This window comes from Canis lupus, chromosome 30 (assembly GCF_011100685.1).
Source record: "Canis lupus familiaris isolate Mischka breed German Shepherd chromosome 30, alternate assembly UU_Cfam_GSD_1.0, whole genome shotgun sequence".
NCBI classification, from domain to species: domain Eukaryota; kingdom Metazoa; phylum Chordata; class Mammalia; order Carnivora; family Canidae; genus Canis; species Canis lupus.
Window position 1 is genome coordinate 11,846,602 of NC_049251.1, and position 23,641 is coordinate 11,870,242.

Below are 23,641 nucleotides of genomic sequence, written 5' to 3' on the forward strand. Positions count from 1 at the left end.
GGCTGCTCCCAGCTGCATGTTGGAGCAGGTGCTCCCAGCAGGACTGCCTAGGCACACTCACCCGGCACCTCCCAGTTACCAAGGAGAAGACCAAACTGGCAATGAAAACAGTTTGGACCAGGGTGTAACAAAGGATTAGGAAGGGTGGAGGAGGTCAAGACTTGGCTTTACTCTAAACGGCTGAGGAGTCTTTTGAAGCTTCAAGGGAAGTCTAGGAGGGCTAGATACTGATGCAGAAGGGAGAGTGGCCCTCAGCTGGCCTAGCACACCGTGTCCCCCTACCCTCTCTTGCCAACAGGCTACCACGTGCTCTCGGACCTGGTGAGCGTGGAGACACCCGGCTGCCCAGCCGAGTTCCTCAACATCCGCATCCCGCCCGGGGACCCGGTGTTCGACCCCAACGGGCGCGGGGACGTGGTCCTCCCCTTCCAGAGGAGCCGCTGGGACCCCGAGAGCGGACAGAGCCCCAGTAACCCCCGGGACCTGGTGAGACGAGGCAGGCGGGCTCCCGGGTGCGGGTCCTCCCACAGCCTCGCCCGCGGACACCCGCCTCCGCCAGCGCGGCTCAGCCCCCCGGTGCCCCCGCAGACCAACGCCGTGACGGGCTGGCTGGACGGCAGCGCCATCTACGGCTCCTCGCACTCCTGGAGCGACGCGCTGCGGAGCTTCTCCGGGGGGCAGCTGGCGTCGGGGCCCGACCCCGCCTTCCCCCGGAACGCGCAACCGCCCCTGCTCATGTGGAGCGCGCCCGACCCCGCCAGCGGCCAGCGCGGGCCCGGGGGCCTGTACGGTGAGGCCGGGGGCGGGGGCGGGGGCGGCCGGGGGCGGGGGCGGGGGCGGCCGGGGCACTCCCCGTGGTCACACCGCCGCCCATCTCCTCCCTGCGGCCCTGGCCCTGCGTGCGTGCAGCCTTCGGGGCGGAGCGAGGGAACCGCGACCCCTTCCTGCAGGCGCTGGGCCTGCTGTGGTTCCGCTACCACAACCTGTGCGCGCAGCGGCTGGCCCGCCAGCACCCGCACTGGGGGGACGAGGAGCTGTTCCAGCACGCGCGCAAGAGGGTCATTGCCACCTACCAGGTCCGTCACACGCCCTCCCCTCGTCCCCCGCCTGCCCCCCACCCCCCCACCCCCACCGTGCCCCGCGGAGCCCTCGTTCCTCGCATGAGCAGCCCCCAGAAACGCCCCTTTCCAGGAGGACGCTGCTCCCCAGAACTGGAGCTAGCATCTGGGAATGGACCCCAAGGAGGAGGGGCAGGCAAAGGGCTATTATACAGGAGACTTGGCTGTGCTTCTTAGCTAGTGGTCCCTGCTCCCATCCCGTGTTCCTAGTGGGGGACAGGCCTCCACACCTGTCCCGTTTGACTTGCCTCCCTTATGACTGACTGCCCCTGCCTGGCCCTCATCTCCCACCTAAGGCTTCCTTGGGCTCAGGTCCCTCCAGCGGGACTGCTCCAGCACTTGCCTCCCTTTTGCCCTCTCTTGACCCTCAGAACATTGCTCTCTATGAGTGGCTGCCCAGCTTCCTGCAGCAAGCACCAGTGAAGTATGCAGGTGAAGGATTGAGGAGGAAGAATGGGAGAGCTAGCAGTATTTTGGAGGGAGGCAGCAGGGGGTGGGGAAGGAGGCTGGGCAGTGAAGGGCTAAATGTTCCTATCCCCTCTCCTCTCGCCTTCCCCCAGGATATAACCCTTTCCTGGACCCCAGCATCTCCCCAGAGTTCCTGGTGGCCTCTGAGCAGTTCTTCTCCACCATGGTGCCTCCTGGCATTTACATGAGGTGAGCGCAAAGGGTAAATGTTGGTGTGTTGGGGGGAGTGGGGATGTCATTTGAGAAAAATCTGCTCTTTAGAGCCCTCAGGAAAGGATTATCAGTCTGAAGTGTGCTCATTTCCCAAGGGAACAGTGAACTTGGGTGGTGGTGGTAGTGGGGAGAACAGTGTTTTAAAAAGACATCAGTGTGGTTTTTAAGCACTTTATGTCCATTTCCCTATAGCTGGTGTATATTAACCCCCCAATTAAACACAGGCTAATTTAGGCTCAGAGGGTGAGTTACAAAGCCTGCTCATCTGAACATTAGGTCTTGACACTACACAAGGGACATTTTTAGCTATAGGCACAGGACCTGGGGCTTGCAAGCCTTTGGAGGGAATTACAATAGAAATGTGTGAGAGCTGAAGATACATTTTGACTCCAAAATAATGAAAAGGGAACTTTAAACTAAAAAACACATATTTAATTAAATGTATATGGAACAAAAATGCCATTTCTTTTCACAATTGTGTTATAATTTAAAAACAATTCATAGGTTAGATTTTCTTACTCGGGAACAATTTTTAGATATGCCTGATGAGAACCACAGAAATCATAACAATTGACTTTTCCATAGACAAGTAATTTCAAAACAATGATTAAAATCCTTTTAAAATGTTTTAACTTACATATATATGTTATATATATAATGTATAAACTCTCTCTTTGGGAATCAGGAAAGAAATGGTACTCTAAAAGGAGCCTCATGCTTTTGAGTAATATATGTATAGACAGTGAGATGGAGAAAGAGACAGAGGGAGGTGAGGCATGTGCATGCTTTGGGTACATTTTTAGATGTTTACAATGACCTGGCTCCTGGCTATATATAGTCTTGGAGACCAGAGCTGTTGCCTGACTTTAGGACCCCATGGCCTCAGTCATCACTCCCTTTCTACTTGCATTTCAGAAATGCCAGTTGTCACTTCCAAGAGGTCATCAATAGGAACTCAAGTATCTCCAGAGCTCTCCGGGTCTGCAATAGCTACTGGAGTCGAAAGGTCAGTATGTGGGTGGGTGTATGTGTGTAGTGTGTGTGTGCACATGCACTTCTGTGTATGAGTGTCAGGTATGTGATGAAGGTTGGCAGCAGGGCCAAGGCAGCTAGCTATATGCATGCTCAAAAGTCAGTCCTCCACCCCGACCTCAGGGCTATGTGACGGACAGTGAGCCCTATATGCAAATGTGGTTCTAGGTTTTTCTTCTCCCTTGACAGCTCTGGGTCCCCTGTAGGCCTCGGAGTACCCCCAAAAGAAATGTCCCAATTAGACATACCTAAGGCAGTGTGTGAATGTGTATGTTGGGGGGGAACAAGAAGGAGGGAAGAATTCTGACATTATCAGGGATAATCTGTTCCATCCAAACCTGGCCAGTGTGGGTGAAGAGTGTTGACAAATAATTTTTCTAAATACCTTTTTTTTTTTTTAAGATTTTATTTATTTATCCATGAGAGACACAGAGAGATAGGCAGAGGGAGAAGCAGGCTTCTGGTGGGGAGCCTGATGCGGGACTTAATACCAGGACCCCAGGATCACATCCTGAGCCAAAGGCAGATGCTCAACTGCTGAGCCACCCAGGCATCCCATTGACAAATAATTTAAAGCAAAATCAATACTTGATGTAGAGTGTTCATAAGAGGAGAAAAGAGGTAAAGAGAGATGGGAGGGAAAGGAAGAACAGGAATGCGCAGAATCAGAGTCATAGTGCTGAATTGAAAAAGACCTCGGTGTCCTCTTAATTATTTTAATTTAACTTAATTTAATTTTATCCCTAATGCTCTTTTCATTAAGGGAAGGGCACCAAGTTCAGAGAGGTCCTGTGACTTGCCCATAGTTACACAGCTGTTCGCTAACAGAGCAAGGACCAAGACCTACATGTTCTAGTGCCTTTGTCAATCATACTGTCAAGTCTCTTAAAATAGAAGTAAAGATTTAGATCCCTTGTGTTTGTGGTGACCTGTCTCGCAGCAGCATGAGCTTCAGATAGGGACATCACTCACCTTAAGGAGGGAATCAACCTATGAAGGAGGGATGGCCTACTGGTTTCAGAGCAAATATCAGTACTGGGTGGGCCAGGATATGGACTGTGGGTATGGAGAGAGCCTGACTGCTCAACCTCCAGTTCCATTTTCTCTCCCTGTTCCCAAAGCATCCAAACCTACGAAGAGCTGAAGATGTGGACGCGCTACTGCTAGGCATGGCCTCCCAGATCGCTGAGCGAGAGGACCATGTGGTGGTTGAGGATGTGCTAGGTGAAGCTGAAGCTGTCCCTACAGAGTGGCCCCTGGGTGGGGTTTCTGCTGGAGCTCCTGCTCCAGGCTGGGAGGAGTGCCTGGGCCTGGGAGCCTTCCTTCTTTCACTGCTGAGAGAACTGTTGACCATGGTTTCCTCTGTGTGATTCTGGGCCCCCTGGAGATGTTCGAAGCCTGGGTCCTGAGCTAATGGAGCTGTGGTGGCCCTGAGCAACCTCAGACTCTCTGCTCTTTCATCCCCAGATTTCTGGCCTGGGTCCCTGAAGTTTTCCCGTACAGACCACGTGGCTGGCTGTCTACAGAGGGGCCGCGATCTGGGCCTGCCCTCTTATACCAAGGCCAGGGCAGCACTGGGTCTGCCTCCCATTACCAGATGGCAGGACATCAACCCTGCACTCTCCCAGAACAACCACACCGTAAGGAGGGGTTGGGACCCAGACGGCAGTGGGGAGGGTCAGGGCACATTGGCCTGAGACATGGAAGGGAGGCAGTGAGACACAAACAAGAGACAAGTCCCTGGTGAGAGGGATGGGACTTACCCAGGTGGCTTTTCCTAGTATCATACACCAGGATGGAGGGTCCCAGACTAGCAATATTTGGCATTAGAATTTGTGACTGTGCAATCTAGCAAATGTTTGTTGAACATCTCTTGCATGCCAGGCACTTAATAGGCATTATCTCATTTACTCTTTCTAACATCCCATCTGAGCAAGTGTAGAAGGTCCTCAACCCAGGAACAAGCTGTACTTTTTTATATACTGCTACTCAAGCTGCCTTTGGGGAGTCAACTGTCACACCCTGAGCTATTGCCTGGGCAGGTGACATTGTCTGCAGCCAACAGACCAGTTTTTGTGGCCTCACCATCTTAGCACAGTGGTGTTTCTACAATTGCATGCTTGTTTTATTACTTTCGTCCTTACTATTTTATAAGATTGTTGGAAAGTGGAGAATTGAAAAGACCGTGGAAGAAGCAATATGCACATGGGGCTTGTAAACTTTATAAAATCAATATAAAGATAGGAATCACCAGGAGTACCAAAAGTAGCAAATATTTAGCTTAACTGGGCCTCACTGGAATTAAGCTGGGCAAATGTTTATTTGGATTGCAGAAAAAAGAACTAAAGTAAAGGTCAGATAGAAAATGCTGCTCATATAATGTTGAAGTCTGTCTCCAAAAGGCAATGTATATTCAGGGATTGGATTTTTTTTTTAATTTTTATTTATTTATGATAGTCAGAGAGAGAGAGAGAGAGGCAGAGACATAGGCAGAGAGAGAAGTAGGCTCCATGCACCGGGAGCCCGACGTGGGATTCCATCCCGGGTCTCCAGGATCACGCCCCGGGCCAAAGGCAGGCGCCAAACCGCTGCGCCACCCAGGGATCCCGGGATTGGATTTTTAAAAACTTTTTTCACTTTCAATAATAGAAACCTTTTCTAACACATCATTCTAGCCTTCCAACTTTTGTACTGAATTTTGACCCTTAACTTTCATACCTTTTTGAGAACAAGCCACATAGGGAACTGGCTGCCTGTTTTATTCCAACTTTAGAAAATAGGCAGCCGAATCTGTGAGTGAGTTCCCGTAAACGAGTTAACTTATGTATTATGCTGAGTGAAGTAAGTCAGTCGGAGAAGGACAAACATTATATGTTCTCATTCATTTGGGGAATATAAATAATAGTGAAAGGGAAAATAAGGGAAGGGAGAAGAAATGTGTGGGAAATATCAGAAAGGGAGACAGAACGTAAAGACTGCTAACTCTGGGAAACGAACTAGGGGTGGTAGAAGGGGAGGAGGGCGGGGGGTGGGAGTGAATGGGTGACGGGCACTGGGTGTTATTCTGTATGTTAGTAAATTGAACACCAATAAAAAAAAATAAATAAATTAATTAAAAAAAAAAAAAAAAGCACACAGAGCAGTGCCTGGGGCATAATAAGTGAGTGCTCGTTGCTGTCATTTATTATTATCATCCCTGGGGCTGATCCCTGGGAACTACCTCTTTGCCCCAGGGCAAGTGCCAGGTCCTTGCACTCACTCCTGTCCCTTCTTGGCCTCAGGTGCTGGAGGCCACAGCTGCCCTGTACAACCAGGACCTATCCCAGCTAGAGCTGCTCCCCGGGGGGCTCCTGGAGAGCCATGGGGACCCCGGACCCCTCTTCAGTGCCATCGTCCTCAACCAGTTTGTGAGGCTGCGGGATGGCGACCGCTACTGGTTTGAGAATACCAGGAATGGGTAAGGCCTGGCTGGCCCCCTTCCTCAGACTCCACCTTGGCCTGAGCTCCAGGACCTCTGCATGTAATGTCAGCAGCCCTGTGGGCCCTTGATTCAGCTGGACTCACCCACTCCTCAGCCTCTCTGGGTCTCTTTCCTCATCTGGGTCCCTGGGCCAGAGCAGGCATCTGTCTCCCAATGCAACAGCTCCCTACCTATCCCACCCCAGGCTGTTCTCTGAGGAAGAAATCGCAGAGATCAGAAATACTTCCCTACGGGATGTTCTAGTGGCTGTCACCAACATGAACCCTAGTACCCTGCAGCCCAATGTCTTCTTCTGGCATATGGGTGAGTAGCCAGGGGGTACTTGGAGGGGTCTGGGGTCTGGTGTCTCATCCCTCCTCAGCCGTGGGCCTGGTTCAGGTGCAGCTGGGCAGTAGATTCCAAGGAGGCAGTGAGCTATGGTTCTGCCCTTAGAAACTTTGGTTCTGGGCACAAGGTGACCGACCACAGGTGTCTGTGTAGGTCCCCTTCTGCACAACCCCAGGAGGTATCCATGTGAGGGCAAGACTGAAACTCAAGAGACCTAAGGAAAAGGCTCCATGGGCTGGGCTAAGCCTGGGTGGGTGTGATATCAGGAAGGCGTAGTGCAGTGAGGATATCCTTATCCCACAGCAGTGACAGGGGAAGGGCTGTGTGTGTGTGTGTGTGTGTACATATGTGCATGTGAGGGAGACAGAGGCTGAGGTAACCCAAGTGGGCAAACACCACATTCTTGGTATAATGACAGGGGTAAGCAGCTCCCACCCCCTCTGCTACTGAGAGCACCTCCCCCCCACCCTTTCTGCCACACTAACCTTCTCAGTGATTCGGTGCCAGAGCCTTTGGCTCAGCACACCCCCACCCCAGGACTCCTGCTTCCTCTTCCTCCCCAGGAGACCCCTGCCCACAGCCAAGACAGCTCAGCACTCAGGGCTTGCCAGCCTGTGCTCCCTCCACCATGCAGGACTATTTTGAAGGCAGTGGATTTGGCTTTGGAGTCACCATTGGGACTCTCTGCTGCTTCCCCCTCGGTAAAAGTGATGGGCAGGGTGGGGTTGGGTGGAATGTGTACTCTGAGGGATGGCAGTGGGGTGGTTTCATTAATACAGACTATGCAGGATTCTATTTGGGCACATGAAGAAAACCTCAGAGCAGGAGGGGACATGAGAAGTGTCTGACCTGTAGCTAAGTTAACTCCAGGGAAAATTGCCTTCCTGTTCTCCTGGGGTCCCTCTAAGGCCCAGATTGGTCAGGAGCCACAGGGTATCTGTATTTCACAGTTATCTGCAGAAACCTGGGCCTGGGAAACTGTTAGAGGCAAACCCTGCTTGAGAACCAGTTGAGAACTAGCTGGGGCAAAGGTTTGAGACTTAGACTTTGTCATGGCTGTGTGTGAGTCCACCAGCAAGCATGGCAGAGTGGGTCCAGTAACAGCACAAGGACTCTGGCCTTAGTCTCTGGCTGGGAAGGGACCTGAGTGGTGGAAGCAGGGGAGGCTGTGCTGACAGTGCTGCAGACATCTTAGATGATACCCAAAGGCTCCCTCCTCCACCCCCCTACCAGGGAGCTTCACAATCTGAGACAATTGAATGAGCCCACCTAGGAAGTGGGGAAGGCAGGGGGTCTTGCCAAGGAAGGAGGCCACTGATCTCCCCAGACTCCCACCCTTCCTCTGAGCATCCTACTGCCTCTGCCCTCTCAGTGAGCCTGCTTAGTGCCTGGATTGTTGCCCGGCTCCGAAAGAAAAATTTCAAGAAGCTCCAGGGCCAGGACCGCAAAAGCGTCATGTCTGAGAAGCTCGTTGGGGGCATGGAAGGTAGGCCTGGAGCTGGCCAGGGTGGTGAGAGGGAGGACATGCCTGGGCTGCAGCCCCCCACCCCCACCTCAGCAGCCTATGGAAAAGGCCTTCCCTTACTAGGCCCCCAAGCAGCTCAGGGCAGGTGGGAAGAGCTGTGGAGGCATCAGGTAGTCGTTGGACCTGAGGTCCTCCACCCTCCTTAGATCCTCTCAACGGGGGCACCTGGGTGGCTTAGTCAGTTAAGCGTCTGCCTTTGACTCAGGTCCTAAACCCAGGGTCCTGGGATGAGCCTCAAGCCTCCTTCCTTCAGGCTCTCTGCTCAGCAAGGAGTCTGCTTACCCCCTCTGCCCCTCTCCCCTCTCATGCCATCTCTCTCTGAAATAAATACAAATCTTAAAAAAAAAAAAAAAATCCTCCCAAAGGTCCCAAATAAAGAGGATGTGGTAGACTTATGGGGAAGAGCCACAGGACCCTGACTACACTTTAGAGGCTTAATATGATTCTCTAGAATCCTTGGGAAAGGATGCTTTGTGGCATCTTGTACTGGAAGTTCAGCAACAGTGACATAATTAATGAAGGTCTAGAGTCACACTGATGGAGGATTGGAATCTTGGTTTCACCTCTTGGGCTTTTGGGCCTTGGGCAGATTTTTTAATCTCTCTAAACCATTTTTTCCTTACCTGTAAAACAGGAATAATACTAGCATTTACCTCACAGGTTTATTAATATTAAATTAACTTGTTCACGCAAAGCACTTGGTACAGTATTGGGCACGTAGTAAACACTAAGGAAATGGTAGTCATTCTTCACGTAGGCTAGAGGCACAGGAGAACCGCTGGGCAGAGGATGACCCTGACTACCCAAGAAGGGGTGAGGAGCTTTGGAGGCCTTGACCTGACTCCAGTCCTAAGCCGGCCTCCTTCATCCTTGCCCTGGCTGACCCAGTCCTATCTTTCCAGCATTGGAATGGCAGGGCCACAAGGAGCCTTGTCGGCCTGTGCTCGTGCACCTGCAGCCTGGGCAGATCTGTGTGGTGGATGGCAGGCTGTCTGTGCTCCGCACCATCCAGCTACGGCCCCCCCAGCAGGTCAACCTCATCCTATCTGGCAACCGCGGACGCCGGGCCCTGCTGCTCAAGATCCCCAAGGAGTATGACCTGGTATGTTGCAGCTGGTCCCATTCCTCCAAGGAGGGGAAGGAGCACCAAATCAAGCATAGTTTCTGCTAGTTTCTTCTAGTCCCTGGCTGTAGTCCTTGATGCAGAGAGAACCTTGAACATGTTTGTCCTGCTTTGGGCCTATGGGGTGACATGATCTCCACAGTGCCTTCTTCTTCTTGCACTGTCCTCCTCCTCCCTTTGTAAGGATGCACCAGTGGATCCTAGCTGGGAGTCCTGGGAAGAAGCCAGGCCCCCTGATTTTAGGATCCAGGGAATTGTTAGAGATTTTGGAGGATAACTCAATCAGAGGCTGATCTTCAGCTCTGACTAGCTGGCTCCCGGTGCCCTCTGTCATGTGTCCTCCCTCCCTTCCCCTCTCTTCTCCAGCATGAACAGAGAAGGAAGGATTGCTTCAGACATGAGTCTTGGCATGCCATCTCTGTGCCTATAAGCAAGCCTGAACCCCACTGAGCCCAGGCCGTAACAGTAAATCCCTTTTACAAGGGTGCTCTTTCAAGGGGCCCCTGACAAAACTCACACAAAGCTCCTGGCCTCAGGAGGCATTGAGAAGTGGTTGCTCTCCCTGTCACCTCTCTGTAGGTGCTGCTGTTTAACCTGGAGGAAGAGCGGCAGGTGCTGGTGGAAAACCTTCGGGGGGCCCTGAAGGAGAGCGGACTGAAGTTCCAGGAGTGGGAGCTGCGGGAGCAGGAACTGATGAGGACAGCTGTGACACGACAGCAGAGGAGCCATCTCCTGGAGACCTTTTTCAGGCACCTTTTCTCCCAGGTGTGTAGGTAGGGTGAGGTCTGTCCCTGCATGTCTGCCTATGGTGGTGCCCTTATCTGCAGATGGCCTAACACTAATAATCAGGTCTACTGAGGTTTTGACCCAATTGCCTGGCCTTTCTGTAAGGAAATGCTCTGGTGCCCACCTGTGTGACTCCAGGGAGGCCGCATCAGGAGCTTAAATGCATGTGTCACTCAGCTCTCTCCCCAGGGCTATCCAGGCTTTCTACCTTCACTTAACTCACCCTGGCCAGAAGGCTGCAGAAACCCAGGACGAGAAGGGCAGTGTGGGGGCAGTGAGAGCCCTTGGTCCGCCCTCCTTGGCACAGTGTAGCTGCCAGAGGCCTCTGTGGGGTATTAATGCACACCTTGCAGACTTTTGAGAACTACTGAGAGGATGTGGGGAAACAAGCCATGAAGAGAAATGCAAGGACTTGCATCCATATCTGGCACAAAAATAAAGCAGTCTGGGTGTAGAAGGGTAGAGAGGAGAAGCTTGGTAGAGGTAAGATCAATACATCATGGGCCCCACTTAAGACCTTTGTCATCCTTCTGGGAAAATGGAACCTACCCAGAAAGGAAGATAACTGGCCAAAAATGATGGCTACAGAACTGATCCAGGAGCTGGCAGTGTAGGAGTTCAGGCTGGTGGAGGATCATAGTTTGGGTCAGATTTGGTGAGGACTTAAAAAAAGGTGGAAAATTTTTAGCTCAGAGGAAAGGAGCAGAGGTGCCCAGTATAAGGACAAAAAAAAAAAAAAAAAAAAAAAAGTTTGAGAAGAAGGAGCAGGGTTGGCAAGCTGGGGAGAAGATTTCATGAGGGAAGCAACCATTTAGTGGTCATTTACTATGTGCCAAGCACATGACTTTTGTCATTTACTTCCCAAACCAGTTGAACATGAGTATGCTCTAGAATGGAAGGACCCATAGGTGAGGAGATTCACTGCCAGGGCCCAGGCGGGACTGGAGCACCTCTACTCATTTCAGGACCCATCAGGGCTACGGGGACTCCTTGTTGCTGGGGGTGAGATGGTTTGCTGCTGTGTCCTGGGGGTGGCTGCCAATCCTCTCTACCTGCACAGCACTTCCAGGTTTCAAAACATTCTCCATACAATGTCTCCTGTTGAATTCTCACAATAGCCCTGTGAGATAAGTAGGGCATGTAAGAAAATGAATGTCAGACAACTGGAGAGATTTGCCTGTGGTCACACAGCAAGTGGATGGCAGAGCTGGGACAGGAACGCAGGTCTTTTGCCTCCAGCCCCAGGCTCTTTCCACTAAAGCTCCTTGTTTGAAGTAACAAGGTTTGCCTCATGAAACCATAACCAGCCCTGGACTGGGGGCTCCCAGTTAAAAGGCAGGAAATATAGGTGTTATAGCCTGGGGCCTGCCTGCTTCCCTCACTACCTGAAGGTAGCCCACCGTGAGAGTTCCCCTTTCCCATGCCCAACTTTTTCTCCACTCAGCTGGGGTTTTTCTCAGTCAAAACTCCTTGGGGTGTAAGAGCAAGCTAGCAATGACGAAGGGTCAGTTGACTCTGAGGATACGGTGATGGAATTCTCAGGAATTCCAAAGGGAGGACTATGACTTGGCCTAGAAGGGGCTAGGGAAAGGAAAGATGCCAGCAAGCAAGGTCAAATCTCTCTCTTACCCGGCCTCATTTTCTCTGTGTGTTTACTTCCCTCCATCTGTGTCTCTGAGCACTTGGAAGAACAGGGTGGCCCACAACTTCTGAGCTTTCTTGTGCTCAGATCAAGACAGACCTGGGACCTGTCAGTCCCAGTTCCAGATAATCTGCCTGGGTCAATTGTGCATCCCCGGTCCAATCAGTTAACACAGAGGGCCGGGGCTCTGTAGAACAAATGGCCTCAGGGACCACCTGCAGGTCATAGGGTAGTGCTTAGGGGACAGGGTGCTCGGCAGCTATCTGGAAAAGGTGGTATCTGTCCTATAAGCTTCAACTGGACTTCAATTCAAGGAAACCTTGTCTCCTCTCTCCCTCCCTCTGCTGCTGCCCGAGTGCAGGTGCTGGACATCGACCAGGCAGATGCAGGGACCCTGCCTCTGGACTCATCCCAGAAGGTACAGGAGGCCCTGACTTGCGAGCTGAGCAGAGCTGAGTTTGCCGAGTCCCTGGGCCTTAAGCCCCAGGACATGTTTGTGGAGTCCATGTTCTCTCTGGCTGACAAAGATGGCAATGGCTACCTGTCCTTCCGGGAGTTTCTGGACATCCTGGTGGTCTTCATGAAAGGTAGCGGGAGAAGGGAGTGATCATCCAGGTAGGAGAAGATGGAAGGAGCTAGAGACTGCGGCTGGAGGGTAGCTGATCTGTTGGAGATGGGGAAGTGCTGGGGCCAGGTCTCCAGCCATGGCAGACAGCTGGGAGCACCTAGATAGAGATCAGCAAGGAGAGCGACTCCTTGTTGTGCTCAGCAGTTGGGTCACACTCATGTGAGGTCCCTTCTGGTCAGCTTGGGGTTAGGCAGGTAGGTTGGGGTCTCACAGGGTCCTCCTTCTCCCAGGTTCTCCTGAGGAGAAGTCTCGCCTTATGTTCCGCATGTATGACTTTGATGGGAATGGTCTCATTTCCAAGGATGAGTTCATCAGGATGCTGAGGTTGGTCCTGTGGGATGGCCAGAAGAGTAGGCCGGAGCAGGGACTACTGGGGGTAAGAAGTAGGGCATGAAGGTGGGAGCAGGAGAGTAAAGATCAGGGGCCTCCTCCTCCTCATCTATATAGCCAAAGACTGTCACAACTAGGAGGGGGCTTGGAATTTGGCCAGTTGGAGCCCTTCCATGTGGTCTCTGAAGGCCTGGTGGGATGATCAGGAGGTCCTCCTGCCTAGGCCTCAGGCTTCTTTTCAGGGCCTAATGGTTTCCCTCCCCTGACCCCAGGTCCTTCATCGAGATCTCCAACAACTGTCTGTCCAAGGCTCAGCTGACTGAGGTGGTAGAGTCCATGTTCCGGGAGTCAGGCTTCCAGGACAAGGAGGAACTGACGTGGGAGGACTTCCACTTCATGCTGCGGGATCATGACAGTGAGCTCCGATTCACGCAGCTCTGCGTCAGAGGTGGGACAGCCTGGCCTTGGGACTGACTGACTTATCCATTATCCACAGCGTATAAGGCCCACATCCTCTTAGGAGCCCACAGAGATATTTTAATCAATTTTAAGATTCTCTTAAAATCTGAAGAATGAATATAACAATAATAAACAAGGGATGATTTATCCAGGCTGGATTATATTCTTCTGTATAACCAACATGATTGTAAAAAATATCTATCTTTTATAAATACACATATATACATATTTTTCTTTTTTTTTTTTTTTTAATGGAGGAAGTGGCTTAGGAAAGCGACAGTGCCTAGGGCCCACAGTGCAGCTTTGTCCCGGGGCTGGGCAGGGTTGGGGTGGGGAGGGGGACAGCACACAGAATTTTGCTTCTCCTGGCTCTCTCTCTCAAAGGGCCATGTGCAGGGTGCCCAGGATGGGGGTGGGGGTGGGGGGACACAACAGTGTCTCTTTGTTACAGTCCTCTCCAGGCCATATTTGCCTGAGCTGGGGTGTCTGGTGGTGGTGGAGGGGTGCTCTGGTTTTGTTTGCCTTTATATCCCTTGGCTGAGTGCTCAGTTAAAGTTTGCTTTAGTGCACGGAGACCCACATCTGTTGTCCTTACCCCTACTTCCTGTCCCATCTGTGTCCACCTCGGGTAGGTAGGGGCTAAAGCCAGGGTAGGAGGGGCAGGTAGCAGGACCCTCCATGGCCTACTCTGAGCTGGTGCTGCACCTTCACAGTTTCTCACTGGAGCATGTTGAGACCAAACCCAGCCTCTCCAGATTATGAGCACTTCAGGGAGCTGAGCAGCCCAGATGGAGAAGGGTGAGCTGGGTAAGACCCAGCTGCACTCTGGTCATGGCTTCCCCTGTCTAGGGCTGGAGGGGAGCTGGTAGAGTGCAGAGCCAGCCCTCCTGATTCTTCATCTTCTCACTTTTCCTAGGTAGCTGGGGCAGTAGGCACCTGGGCCTGAGGGCAGAATAGGGACAGGTGCCAGGACGTGAGCCCAGGCCACAGTCCCAGGGACATTCAGTCCCTGGAGGCGAGGACAGGCTGGGGGAGCAAGCATTATGTAGAAGGGTAGCTTTGAGTACTACTTTCCCCCCAACATTTTATTATGAACATTTGTAAACACAGGAAGGTAGAAAGCATTTTATGGTGATCTCCATGTCTCCATATATGCCACCTAGATCTACATTTAATTCCCAGGAGGTTTTAAGCTGGAGGGTTCAGCAGGGGTTTTTGTAGCAGAATGGTCTTAGCAGGCAGGTTGCTTACAGTTTCTGAACTCTACCCCATTAGCCTGATTCCAGTCCCAGGAGTGGGGCTGCAGGTGGACACACATCCAGGGGACACTGCCTGGCTAACTGTTTCAGGCCTCCCTGCCCACTCATGGCTGGGTCTAGCTCCCACTGGGGCCACAGCTTGAGGCTGGGCACCTGAAGGCAAGGGTACCGGCCAAGGAGCCTCTACAGTATGGACATAGGATGAGTGCCAGGTCTTCCTGGGCTCTGGGCCCTGAGCTGTTCCCAAGATCAGGTCTGTGTTACAGGGGTGGAAGTACCTGAAGTCATCAAAGACCTATGCCGGCGAGCCTCCTACATTAGCCAGGAAAAGATCTGGTGAGTCCTCTCATCTGGGAGTGGTAGAGGGAGGGCTGTGGTTGGGGGGCTTGCCTTTTCTCTCCCCAGAATGCCTAAAATCAGGGGCCCTTCTAGCCTATGTAGTGCCTTCATGCAAATTAGAAAACAGTGCTCCTTACTCCAGGCAGACACAGCCCTGCATCAAGAGGAGCAGAGAAAATAAATAAATAAATAAATAAATAAATAAATAAATAAATAAATAAATAAATAAATAAATAAATAAATAAATGAGGAGCAGAGAGCCTGCTGGATTTCAGTGCTCTCCTGCTGCCAGGGTCAGGTGCCCTGGTCAAGGGCAGAGCTGGATGCGTTTCCTTGGCTGGGACCCCCCAGGATGTAACTCCTTTTCTCTCTAGGGAACTGTGGGAATCCTGCTGTTCCCTGCCTGAGAGCTCTGACCCTTCCTCAGCAGAGTCTGCCTGAAGGCAGACTGGGGACAGTAGAGGATCAAGTGCCTTAGGTGGCCAAAGTCCTCTCCTTCTTGTCCTAGTCCCTCCCCCAGAGTGAGTGCTCGCTGTCCCCACAGCAACACTGAGGTGGAGTGGACACCACAGAGACTGCAGTGCCCCGTGGACACAGACCCTCCCCAGGAGATTCGTCGGAGGTTTGGCAAGAAGTACGCCCACTCCTCTCCTTAAGCCCGGGCAGTTCATCCATCCCTTTAGCATGCAGGGGTGCAGGAAGGATGAATAGTTCGTGCCGAGAAGATCACAGCCTACAAGATGGTCTGGTATATTGATCATTATTACAATGTCCGACTGATGAATGTTGTAATAGTGGTAAGAGCAGGAGGCCTCAGAGCTCAAGGAAGTGCTCACACTCTGCCTGGGAAGTCAAGGAAGACTTCCCAGAGGTGGGTGTCTTCTGAGCTTCCAGTAAAAGGTGAGACCAGAGCAAGAATGGGGAGTTGCAGACTGGGAAGGGAGAGGGCCATCTTGAGTGTGAGTGGGAACTGGGCTAGAGGGAGTGCATCCCCTGGGATGAACTGACCAAGTGAGCCCTTGCAACGCTGTCTGATACCAGTCCCAGTCTGCTTGAGGAGTATGGGATAGCCTTGGGTCTGAACCCTGCTTGGCTTCAGCAACTTGATGCCCTTTCTCTGCTCTAGGGAGGTGGGTTGCACTAGCGGTGGGTCCGTAGCCAGAGCCAAGACTTCTTGTCTCCCAGGGTAACATCATTCCAGCCCCTGCTGTTCACGGAGGCTCAACGGGAGAAGTTCCAACGCAGCCGCCGCCACCAGACCTTGCAGCAGTTCAAGCGCTTCATCGAGAACTACCGACGCCACATTGGCTGTGTGGCTGTGTTCTATGCCATCACTGGGGGCCTTTTCCTGGAGCGGGCCTACTGTGAGTGGGGGCAGCCCTGAAGTTGGGGCTCCCATGGGTACATGGGGCCTGCTGGAATGGAGGCTGCGGGGGAGTCCTGCTTGAGGGGTGGCAGCCGGGACGTGCATTTGATCTGCCTCAGAGGCCTTGTCTCCTCTGCACTGCTCCCCTCTTACCTATGTGGGCTCCCCAACAGACTATGCCTTTGGGGCTCACCACATGGGCATCACGGACACCACCCGTGTGGGCATCATCCTGTCCCGGGGCACAGCCGCCAGCATCTCCTTCATGTTCTCCTACATCCTGCTCACCATGTGCCGCAACCTCATCACCTTCCTGCGAGAGACCTTCCTCAACCGCTATGTGCCCTTCGACGCCGCTGTGGACTTCCATCGGCTCATTGCCTCCACTGCCATCGTCCTCACAGGCAGGGCCCTGGAGTCCTGGGGATTCTGTCCACTTCCTCCTGCCCCCTGCTGCCTTACCCCCCTCTGATAGCCCCTCCTCTCTTTTGTGCTTAACTTGAATGTAAGTGCTAGATGTCCTTCTCCAAAGGATGGCGCTGACCTGGCAGTGGTGTGGAGTGAGCTCAGGAGCCTCATAAGGGCCTTCCCATGCTCTCAGGGCCACCTCGCCAGCCTCCTCCTGACAAGTTACTGGCACCCTAGAACAAGTGCACATAATACGTGATCTCTCCCAGTTTTGATGTTACAAAACATATTCTGTGAGAGAAAACAAGAGAATGAACTTCTGATGGTATCATTTCAGACTCATGTGGCTGTGCTCATGGGTGGCGTATATGGGCACTTCCGGGGGTGGGGATGGACAGGAGGATGATTAGAGACCAGACCTTCTTTAGGCTCCCAACACTAGGTGGCTAGAGTCCTCCAACTTGGGCTGAATGGGTTGAGTGCCCCCACCAGGCTGCCCACAGGCTCACTCCCACCTTGTCTGGTCCTCCTTAGTCTTACACAGTGCGGGCCACGTGGTGAATGTGTACCTGTTCTCCATCAGCCCACTCAGCGTCCTCTCCTGCCTCTTCCCTGGACTTTTCCACAATGATGGGTGAGTGAGTGGGTCGCTGTGTGCGTGTGTGTGTGTGTGTGCATGTGTGTGTCAAGGTTGGAGGATTCTTTATGGGTGGAAAGAAGCAAATTCTCTTGGCTCTGAGGAGAATGTCACCTTCCAGACTGTAGGACAGTGACCAGCCTGAGCCCTGACCCCAAGTGGGCAGAAAGGGAGACTTGTGGCTGGGTTGGGGTGTTTCCTCTGGAAGTCCCAGATATCTCAGCATCCTTCCTTGCTTTCCCTTCACAGATCTGAGTTTCCCCAGAAATATTATTGGTGGTTCTTTCAGACTGTGCCAGGTAAGAACCCTCCCTGCTCTGAGTTGTGGGCTCTGGGTTCTATCTGCCATGAGGCTGCCTAGTAGCTCTTACTCAGCTCTCACAGTGATCAGGCTCTGCCCTCTGGCCCTGAGGACTCTCCTGGGCAGTAGGAGCCTCTGCTTCCCAGTCCTTCTCTTGGGTGCTTGGCTGGGCTCCTACCCCAAGTCTGAACTTCCTCTTTCTGTGGAATGGGAGTGGACCGCCTCTCCCCTCACCCCAACATAGACACCTGCCATGACAGTGGCTTTGAGGAATGCTGTGCTGCAGCTGCATTCAGCAGACTCTGCTGGAGGGACAGGCTCATTGTCAAACTAGGAAGAGCCCCCTACCCTTTGTAGTCTGTCTTGACAAGGGCTGTTTAAGGATGTATCCTAACTCCCCATAATCACCCATTTTAGAACTATTAGCTGTGAATCTATTCAAGAGCTTCTTGAACCTATTTATATTTTCAGTCTGTTTCCTCCTTGGGGTAATACATTTCCTACACTCCTCTCCGTGAAACACAGCATTCTTTTTTTAATCCTAAAACAATCTGCTTTGAACTTCAGAGTGCTTGCTAATTCCTGCACACTGGGATTTAGTGGATAAGGCTGTATTTATGCTCTCCTCTCTGTTCAGGCCTTTACAGGCTTTGATTAGATCCCTTCTTAACCTCTGCTTTTCTATACTGCAGGGTTCTAATCTTCTTAATTTCTGCCTCTCTCCTCGATCACTTGAGGGGCCATTCTCTGGCCCCACACTTTCGTCCTGACTCTAATATTACTCTCTTGTGTACCCCATGCTTGGGGTCCCCTGTGAGAGGAGGGTCCTCCCACCAACACTGAACTGAACCCAGGGGGCTCAAGTGGTTGTGATTATTCACTAATGGTGCCAGTGCTCATGCCATGGTAGCCAAGTAGAGTGCTAAGGGGATGTAGATGAAGTCTTAACTCCATGGAGGCATGGCTTGTAATGTTCAAAGTCTGACCCAGAGGGCCCGGAGCAGATACCCCGTGCATTTATTCTTTCAGCACACATTTATATAAGACCCATGGGGTGCCAAGCCCTACCGTAAGCATTAGGATTCAGTGGTGAACCAGCAGCCTAGTCCTTGTTCTTGTGGGCCTGACAGAGAAGTGACAAACATAAATGACACAGGTCCTTGAAAAATAGCAATCGGGTCTGTGAGGGACAAGCAGAGTCTGCTGAAATAAAAGACACCTGTGATCAGTGGTGTAGGTAGAGGAGAACAGAGGAGAAACCTGGGCTTCCACTCCCTCCACCCAGAGCAGTGAAGTGGAACGGGGCCCCTGAGCCATGGCAGCCTCAGAATAGCCCTGCTCCTCTGCCCTTCACCCCATGTTCATTTCACAGGCCTCACGGGGGTCATGCTGCTCCTGGTCCTGGCCATCATGTATGTCTTCGCCTCCCACCACTTCCGTCGCCACAGCTTCCGGGGCTTCTGGCTGACCCACCACCTCTACATCCTGCTCTACGTGCTGGTGAGGGCTTTCAGGGTCTTGGCAGGATGATCCCAGGGAGGCAATGAGGGCTGAGACATCATTTCTCCATCCCCTTGGTCATTTCAAGAACCTTCTCCACTTGTCACTTCAAAGCTGGAGACTGTAGTGTGGGGCGGTCAAGCAGATTGACCTCAGTATGCAGTACTTGGAAGATGGATGCCCTGGCATGGCTCTAGCAGTAGTAGCCCTACCAGGCTGGTCTATGTTCCTTGCAGACACCTCCACATCATTTCCTTCACATCATTTCATCAGTCATTCCTGAGTTCCAGTGGCTGGTGTGGGCTCCTGGGTGGACTGCCTACATTCAAGGGAGCATCACCCTCTCTCTTAGAGAAATATATCTTAACTTGGTTCTGACACTTTTGTTCTGATCCTGTTTTCTGGGGTGTTAGCACCGCACCCAGCTAAGTGCCACTGGTAAAGTTAATAAGCTTGCTTAAAATGTCTTCACTGGACTGTTGATAAGATGATTTTTTAAGACTCTACCTATTTCCATTCCTTCTCCTTAACCTGGGCTCCTGCTTCACTTCCTTCACAATCCGCCCCCCCCCCCCCCCCGCCTTCTCTTGTTCCCTTTACCTTCCCTGGGTTTGCCATCAGTTGCATCAGCTAGTTAGTTCCAGAGCTGACTCTGATCTGTGCCTGTGTCATGGCTCTGCTTAACCTACCTTCCTCATGGATGCAAGCAGTTCCCTAAAGGACACCCCAAAGGTCTTGCTGAGAAGCCATACTAAGTCCCAAGGCCCCAGTGTCCCCACTGATGATAGCTTGGCTGCCAGCTTTCAAGACGTGCAGAGCCCAGATGGTTGCCATCTGCTACCTGGCTCCAGGCTGAACTACACACAGGGATCTCCCTTGTCCTGAGACAGAGGGAGAGAGTCTATCATTGCCTGGGTCAGGCCAGCACCTGTGGGCTGCCCTGCCTCCTCCCAGATGCGGTTCTCCTCACTGATCAGAGGGTCTGTTTCCATGTTGCTCGAGGCTCAGCACTTCACAATTCTAGATGAGTACCCAGCCTTGACTTAGGTTGTTTCATAGAATTGATGTTTGTTTCCAAAGAAATCTCTGCCTTCTTTGGAAGCTGTGGCTAAGTGATCCCTCCCTACCCACCCTTTCTAGGGTGGAGCCCTACCATTCCAGGTTACTGTTTCTGTTGGGGTGGAGATGATATTCTTGATCCTGGGGGAAAAAAAAAAACAGCTTCTTTGAACTGGATGAGAGACCCAGAAGAGTAGCCAAACTGCTTCCCTGAGACCAAGACCTCTTTCTGACTTGTCCTGGGATTCAGAGTCACCCTTCTTGCCAGTAGGGAAGTCAGCAGCTCAGAAAGGTGCAGGACCCTCTCTGCTGAGCAGTCTTAGCCCTGGCAGCTAGGGAGAGTCTCACCTGGAGCGGGAGTGGGGGTTGGGGGTTGGGGTGGGGGGTTGGGGTGGGGGGTTGGGGGGTGGTGTTGGATATCGGGGCCAAAACACCAGTTTCCTTCCCATTTATCCCTGCTATGGCCACTTGACTTCAGGCAGAAAGAGAAGCTACAAGTAAAGGACCCCTGCATGGAGCCAACCCTGAAGAAGGATGTCCAGAATCCTGATCCAGGCAGAAGAGGGCAGGGCTAGCACAGCAGAAGCTGAGCTGGCGGCAGCTCCCCTGGCTCCTCAGCCAACCATGAGTCTGCAGCAGCTTTGTGGTTTAAATGTAGAGCCAACACCAAATGGGATGTATAAACAGAGGAGTATGAGGTCACCCTGACATTGTTCTCAGCCTAGTTAGATCCTCCGAAAGCCTGAGGGGGAGGGCGTGGGTTCCATAATGAAAGAGGAGCTGGGGGCAACCAGAGCCAGTTAGAGAAGAGCCCAGAGAGGTTTCAGTTAGTTCTGTGGGCAAAGGCTCAGGAGGGGAAAGGGAGAGCTGAATGAGGAGCCAGAGTTCAGTTTAACAGTTATCTGTTGAAGGGTCTAGTACGTACTAGTTTGGTGCTAGACCCAGTGGAGGAAGTAGGAGACTTTAAGCCCTGCCCTCAAGAATTTAGGATATGCTGCAGATAAGTGCCATGCACCTGAAGTGATCAGAATGAGCAGACAATATAGGATTAATTGCTGAGTTGAGCATTCCAAACAGTGAGTTACAGTAGCTCACTGAAGGGAGTTTCATTTGGGCCAAACTGGTTAGGGAAGACTTTGGGGAGAAGATGGGACTTGAGCCAAGCCTTAAGGAGAGGCTAAGATTTGAAAGGGCACAGTGGAATCTGAAGAGCATTCCAGGTAGAAGAAAGGGCATGAGCCCTGGTGCAGAGGCAGAAATGATGAGAGAATATTCAGGGCACAATGGGGACAGGCCTAGCTGTGGCTGGTCTCAGGTTATTAGGTGCTGACAGGACATGGTGGACCCATGTGGGCTGCAGGGGCAGCTGAAGGGCTGTGGCTCAGTGGAGGGGACGTGCCATATGGGAGATCATAGACAGAAGAGAGCAGAGAGTGAGAAAAGCAGGTTTAGGCAACATGCAGGATCAGGGCTGGGAGAAGGAACAGATCGCTGGTGGAGGAGGTGGAAAGTGAGTGTCCTGAGAGAACCAGCACAGCACTGTCACCCAAGTGGCAAGGAGCCGGCAGTTGCTAGTACCACAGACTGCCAACCATTGGAGCAAATGAAAGGAAACCTTGGGGTCTCGCCATTCATGGGGCGGGTGAGCTCCCAGCGAGCAGGTCCTGAGAAGAGGTGGAGGCAGGAGCCAGACTGACCAGACTTAGGAGCAAGCAAATGGGAAGAATGGGGGCAATGGTATCTGACCATGTTAGATCAGCTTGTTGGGGAAAGGATCAGAGCTGGACAATACCTGTCAGTTATTTCTGGAAAATGGGGAACTGGTTAGGTGTTAGTCTCCAAAGGGATAAATTGGAGGAACTCCTCTTACTCAACCGTTAGTAAGTGCCTGCTATGTACCAGGCAGCAACTTCTAAGAGCTGACAGTATGGTGGCAAAAAAATTTTTAAATAAAAAAAATAAAGGACCCCACCCCCAGTCCAGTGGGGAAAACAACAGAAACATGTTAATGAATGAAAAAACATTAGTGTGGATGATGACAAGTGCTCTGATGGGAGTTAACTGGGAGATAAAACAGAAGACCAAGGGAAGGCCTGACGAGGTGGCGTTTCTGCTGAGGCCTGAAAAATGAGACAGAGGTAGCCAGGGGAAGAACCTGGGAGGAGGCATTCCTGGGAGAGGGAACAGCAGGTGCCAAGGTCCTGAAGCAGAAAGGACTTGCCATGTTTGAAGAACAGGAAAGGGGATACACTGGCAGGCAGAGGCTAGAGCATCTCAAGGCCTTATGGTATAATGGGAAGTCTACTAAGGCTGGTTAAGCTGGGATGGCAGGATAAAATGAACTTGAAAAAGTCACACTGGCTGCCCGGAAGAGAATGGGTCACAATGGGGCAACCCAAAAGATCAGCTAGGAGGCTACTGCAGGAGAACAGGTGAGAGTCGAAGTGGCTGGTTTAGGATGGTGCCAGGAAGACGCAAATAGTCTCACTTGTCATGGATGCTCTGCAGGATGGGGTTGGGGTTGGGAGTGGTTAGATTTGGGAACCTGGAAGGAGCATGGTACACAGAGAGGTGGGGATGGAGTGTGCCCATGGGGATGGGGTGGGGGGTGTGGAGGTTGTAAAAGGCTAAAGCCCGAGCTGGCCACAGACACTGTTGTGGGTATGGCTTGGTCTGAGCTGTATTCTTTACTCTGTCCAGCTCATCATCCATGGCAGCTTTGGCCTCATCCAGCTGCCCCGTTTCCACATCTTCTTCCTGGTCCCGGCACTAATCTATGTGGGGGACAAGCTGGTGAGCCTGAGCCGGAAGAAGGTGGAGATCAGCGTGGTGAAGGCAGAGTTGCTGCCCTCAGGTACCAGCCCATAGGCAGTCAGGGACCAGCTGGGTGGTACTGAGAAAGGCGACAGGGCGGGGACAGAGCTTGGATCTTGCAATCCCCTGACTTGGCTATTGGAGTTGGCAATGGCCCTGAAATGGCAGCGATGAAGGAGCTTTGTCAGAGGACCTGAGTCTCTTTCACAACAGAGAGAGGAGGAACCCCGGGCCAGATTCCTTTCCCTGCTGACTACCACCACCAGTGCTGCATTGCCTCTCCTCAAGGGGAACATGGCCCAAGGGGGGGTAATGCCTTCTGATGGGGAGAGGCCTTGCCATATTCCAGAAGGAGAGCTGAGACTGCAGGTGGGGGAATTTTCTGGAGGCCACAGTGTTGCTGAGTCCTGGACAGCAGCCTCCTGCCCATTTCCTTTCCCCAGGCGTGACCCACCTGCAGTTCCAGCGGCCCCAAGGCTTTGAATATAAGTCGGGACAGTGGGTGCAGATTGCCTGCCTGGCTCTGGGCACCACTGAGTACCACCCCTTCACACTGACTTCTGCACCCCATGAGGACACACTCAGCCTGCACATCCGGGCAGCAGGGCCTTGGACCACTCGTCTCAGGGAGATCTACTCACCTCCAACAGGAGATGGCTGTGCCAAATACCCAAAGGTGACCAAACCCAGGCCAGATGTGCTACATGCCCCCACATCCACTCAGCAGGCCTTAGTCTTGCAGCCCCAGACTCCCCAGTGTGTTCCTCCCCCCCGCCACTCCCAATCCAGAGACTGGTCTTTCCAGGTAATACCACGTAATAACACG

The 23,641-nt window shown here is 52.3% G+C and overlaps 1 protein-coding gene across 1 annotated transcript in view; it reads left to right on the forward strand.

Annotated features, from left to right (window-relative positions):
• Window positions 1-23,641, forward strand: part of DUOX1 (dual oxidase 1) — a 32,198-nt gene that overhangs the window by 5,240 nt on the left and 3,317 nt on the right. Inside the window, exons 7-32 of the mRNA NM_001003122.2 lie at window positions 299-486; window positions 589-790; window positions 910-1,076; window positions 1,490-1,550; window positions 1,679-1,775; window positions 2,715-2,805; window positions 3,953-4,055; window positions 4,299-4,471; window positions 6,113-6,288; window positions 6,497-6,615; window positions 7,203-7,340; window positions 8,012-8,125; window positions 9,067-9,266; window positions 9,867-10,052; window positions 12,077-12,302; window positions 12,574-12,667; window positions 12,946-13,121; window positions 14,658-14,727; window positions 15,239-15,364; window positions 15,916-16,094; window positions 16,270-16,500; window positions 17,039-17,138; window positions 17,391-17,440; window positions 18,815-18,942; window positions 22,702-22,855; window positions 23,259-23,491. Of these exons, the coding sequence (NP_001003122.1) occupies window positions 299-486; window positions 589-790; window positions 910-1,076; window positions 1,490-1,550; window positions 1,679-1,775; window positions 2,715-2,805; window positions 3,953-4,055; window positions 4,299-4,471; window positions 6,113-6,288; window positions 6,497-6,615; window positions 7,203-7,340; window positions 8,012-8,125; window positions 9,067-9,266; window positions 9,867-10,052; window positions 12,077-12,302; window positions 12,574-12,667; window positions 12,946-13,121; window positions 14,658-14,727; window positions 15,239-15,364; window positions 15,916-16,094; window positions 16,270-16,500; window positions 17,039-17,138; window positions 17,391-17,440; window positions 18,815-18,942; window positions 22,702-22,855; window positions 23,259-23,491 (3,782 nt within the window). The remainder of the gene's footprint in view (window positions 1-298; window positions 487-588; window positions 791-909; window positions 1,077-1,489; window positions 1,551-1,678; window positions 1,776-2,714; window positions 2,806-3,952; window positions 4,056-4,298; window positions 4,472-6,112; window positions 6,289-6,496; window positions 6,616-7,202; window positions 7,341-8,011; window positions 8,126-9,066; window positions 9,267-9,866; window positions 10,053-12,076; window positions 12,303-12,573; window positions 12,668-12,945; window positions 13,122-14,657; window positions 14,728-15,238; window positions 15,365-15,915; window positions 16,095-16,269; window positions 16,501-17,038; window positions 17,139-17,390; window positions 17,441-18,814; window positions 18,943-22,701; window positions 22,856-23,258; window positions 23,492-23,641) is intronic.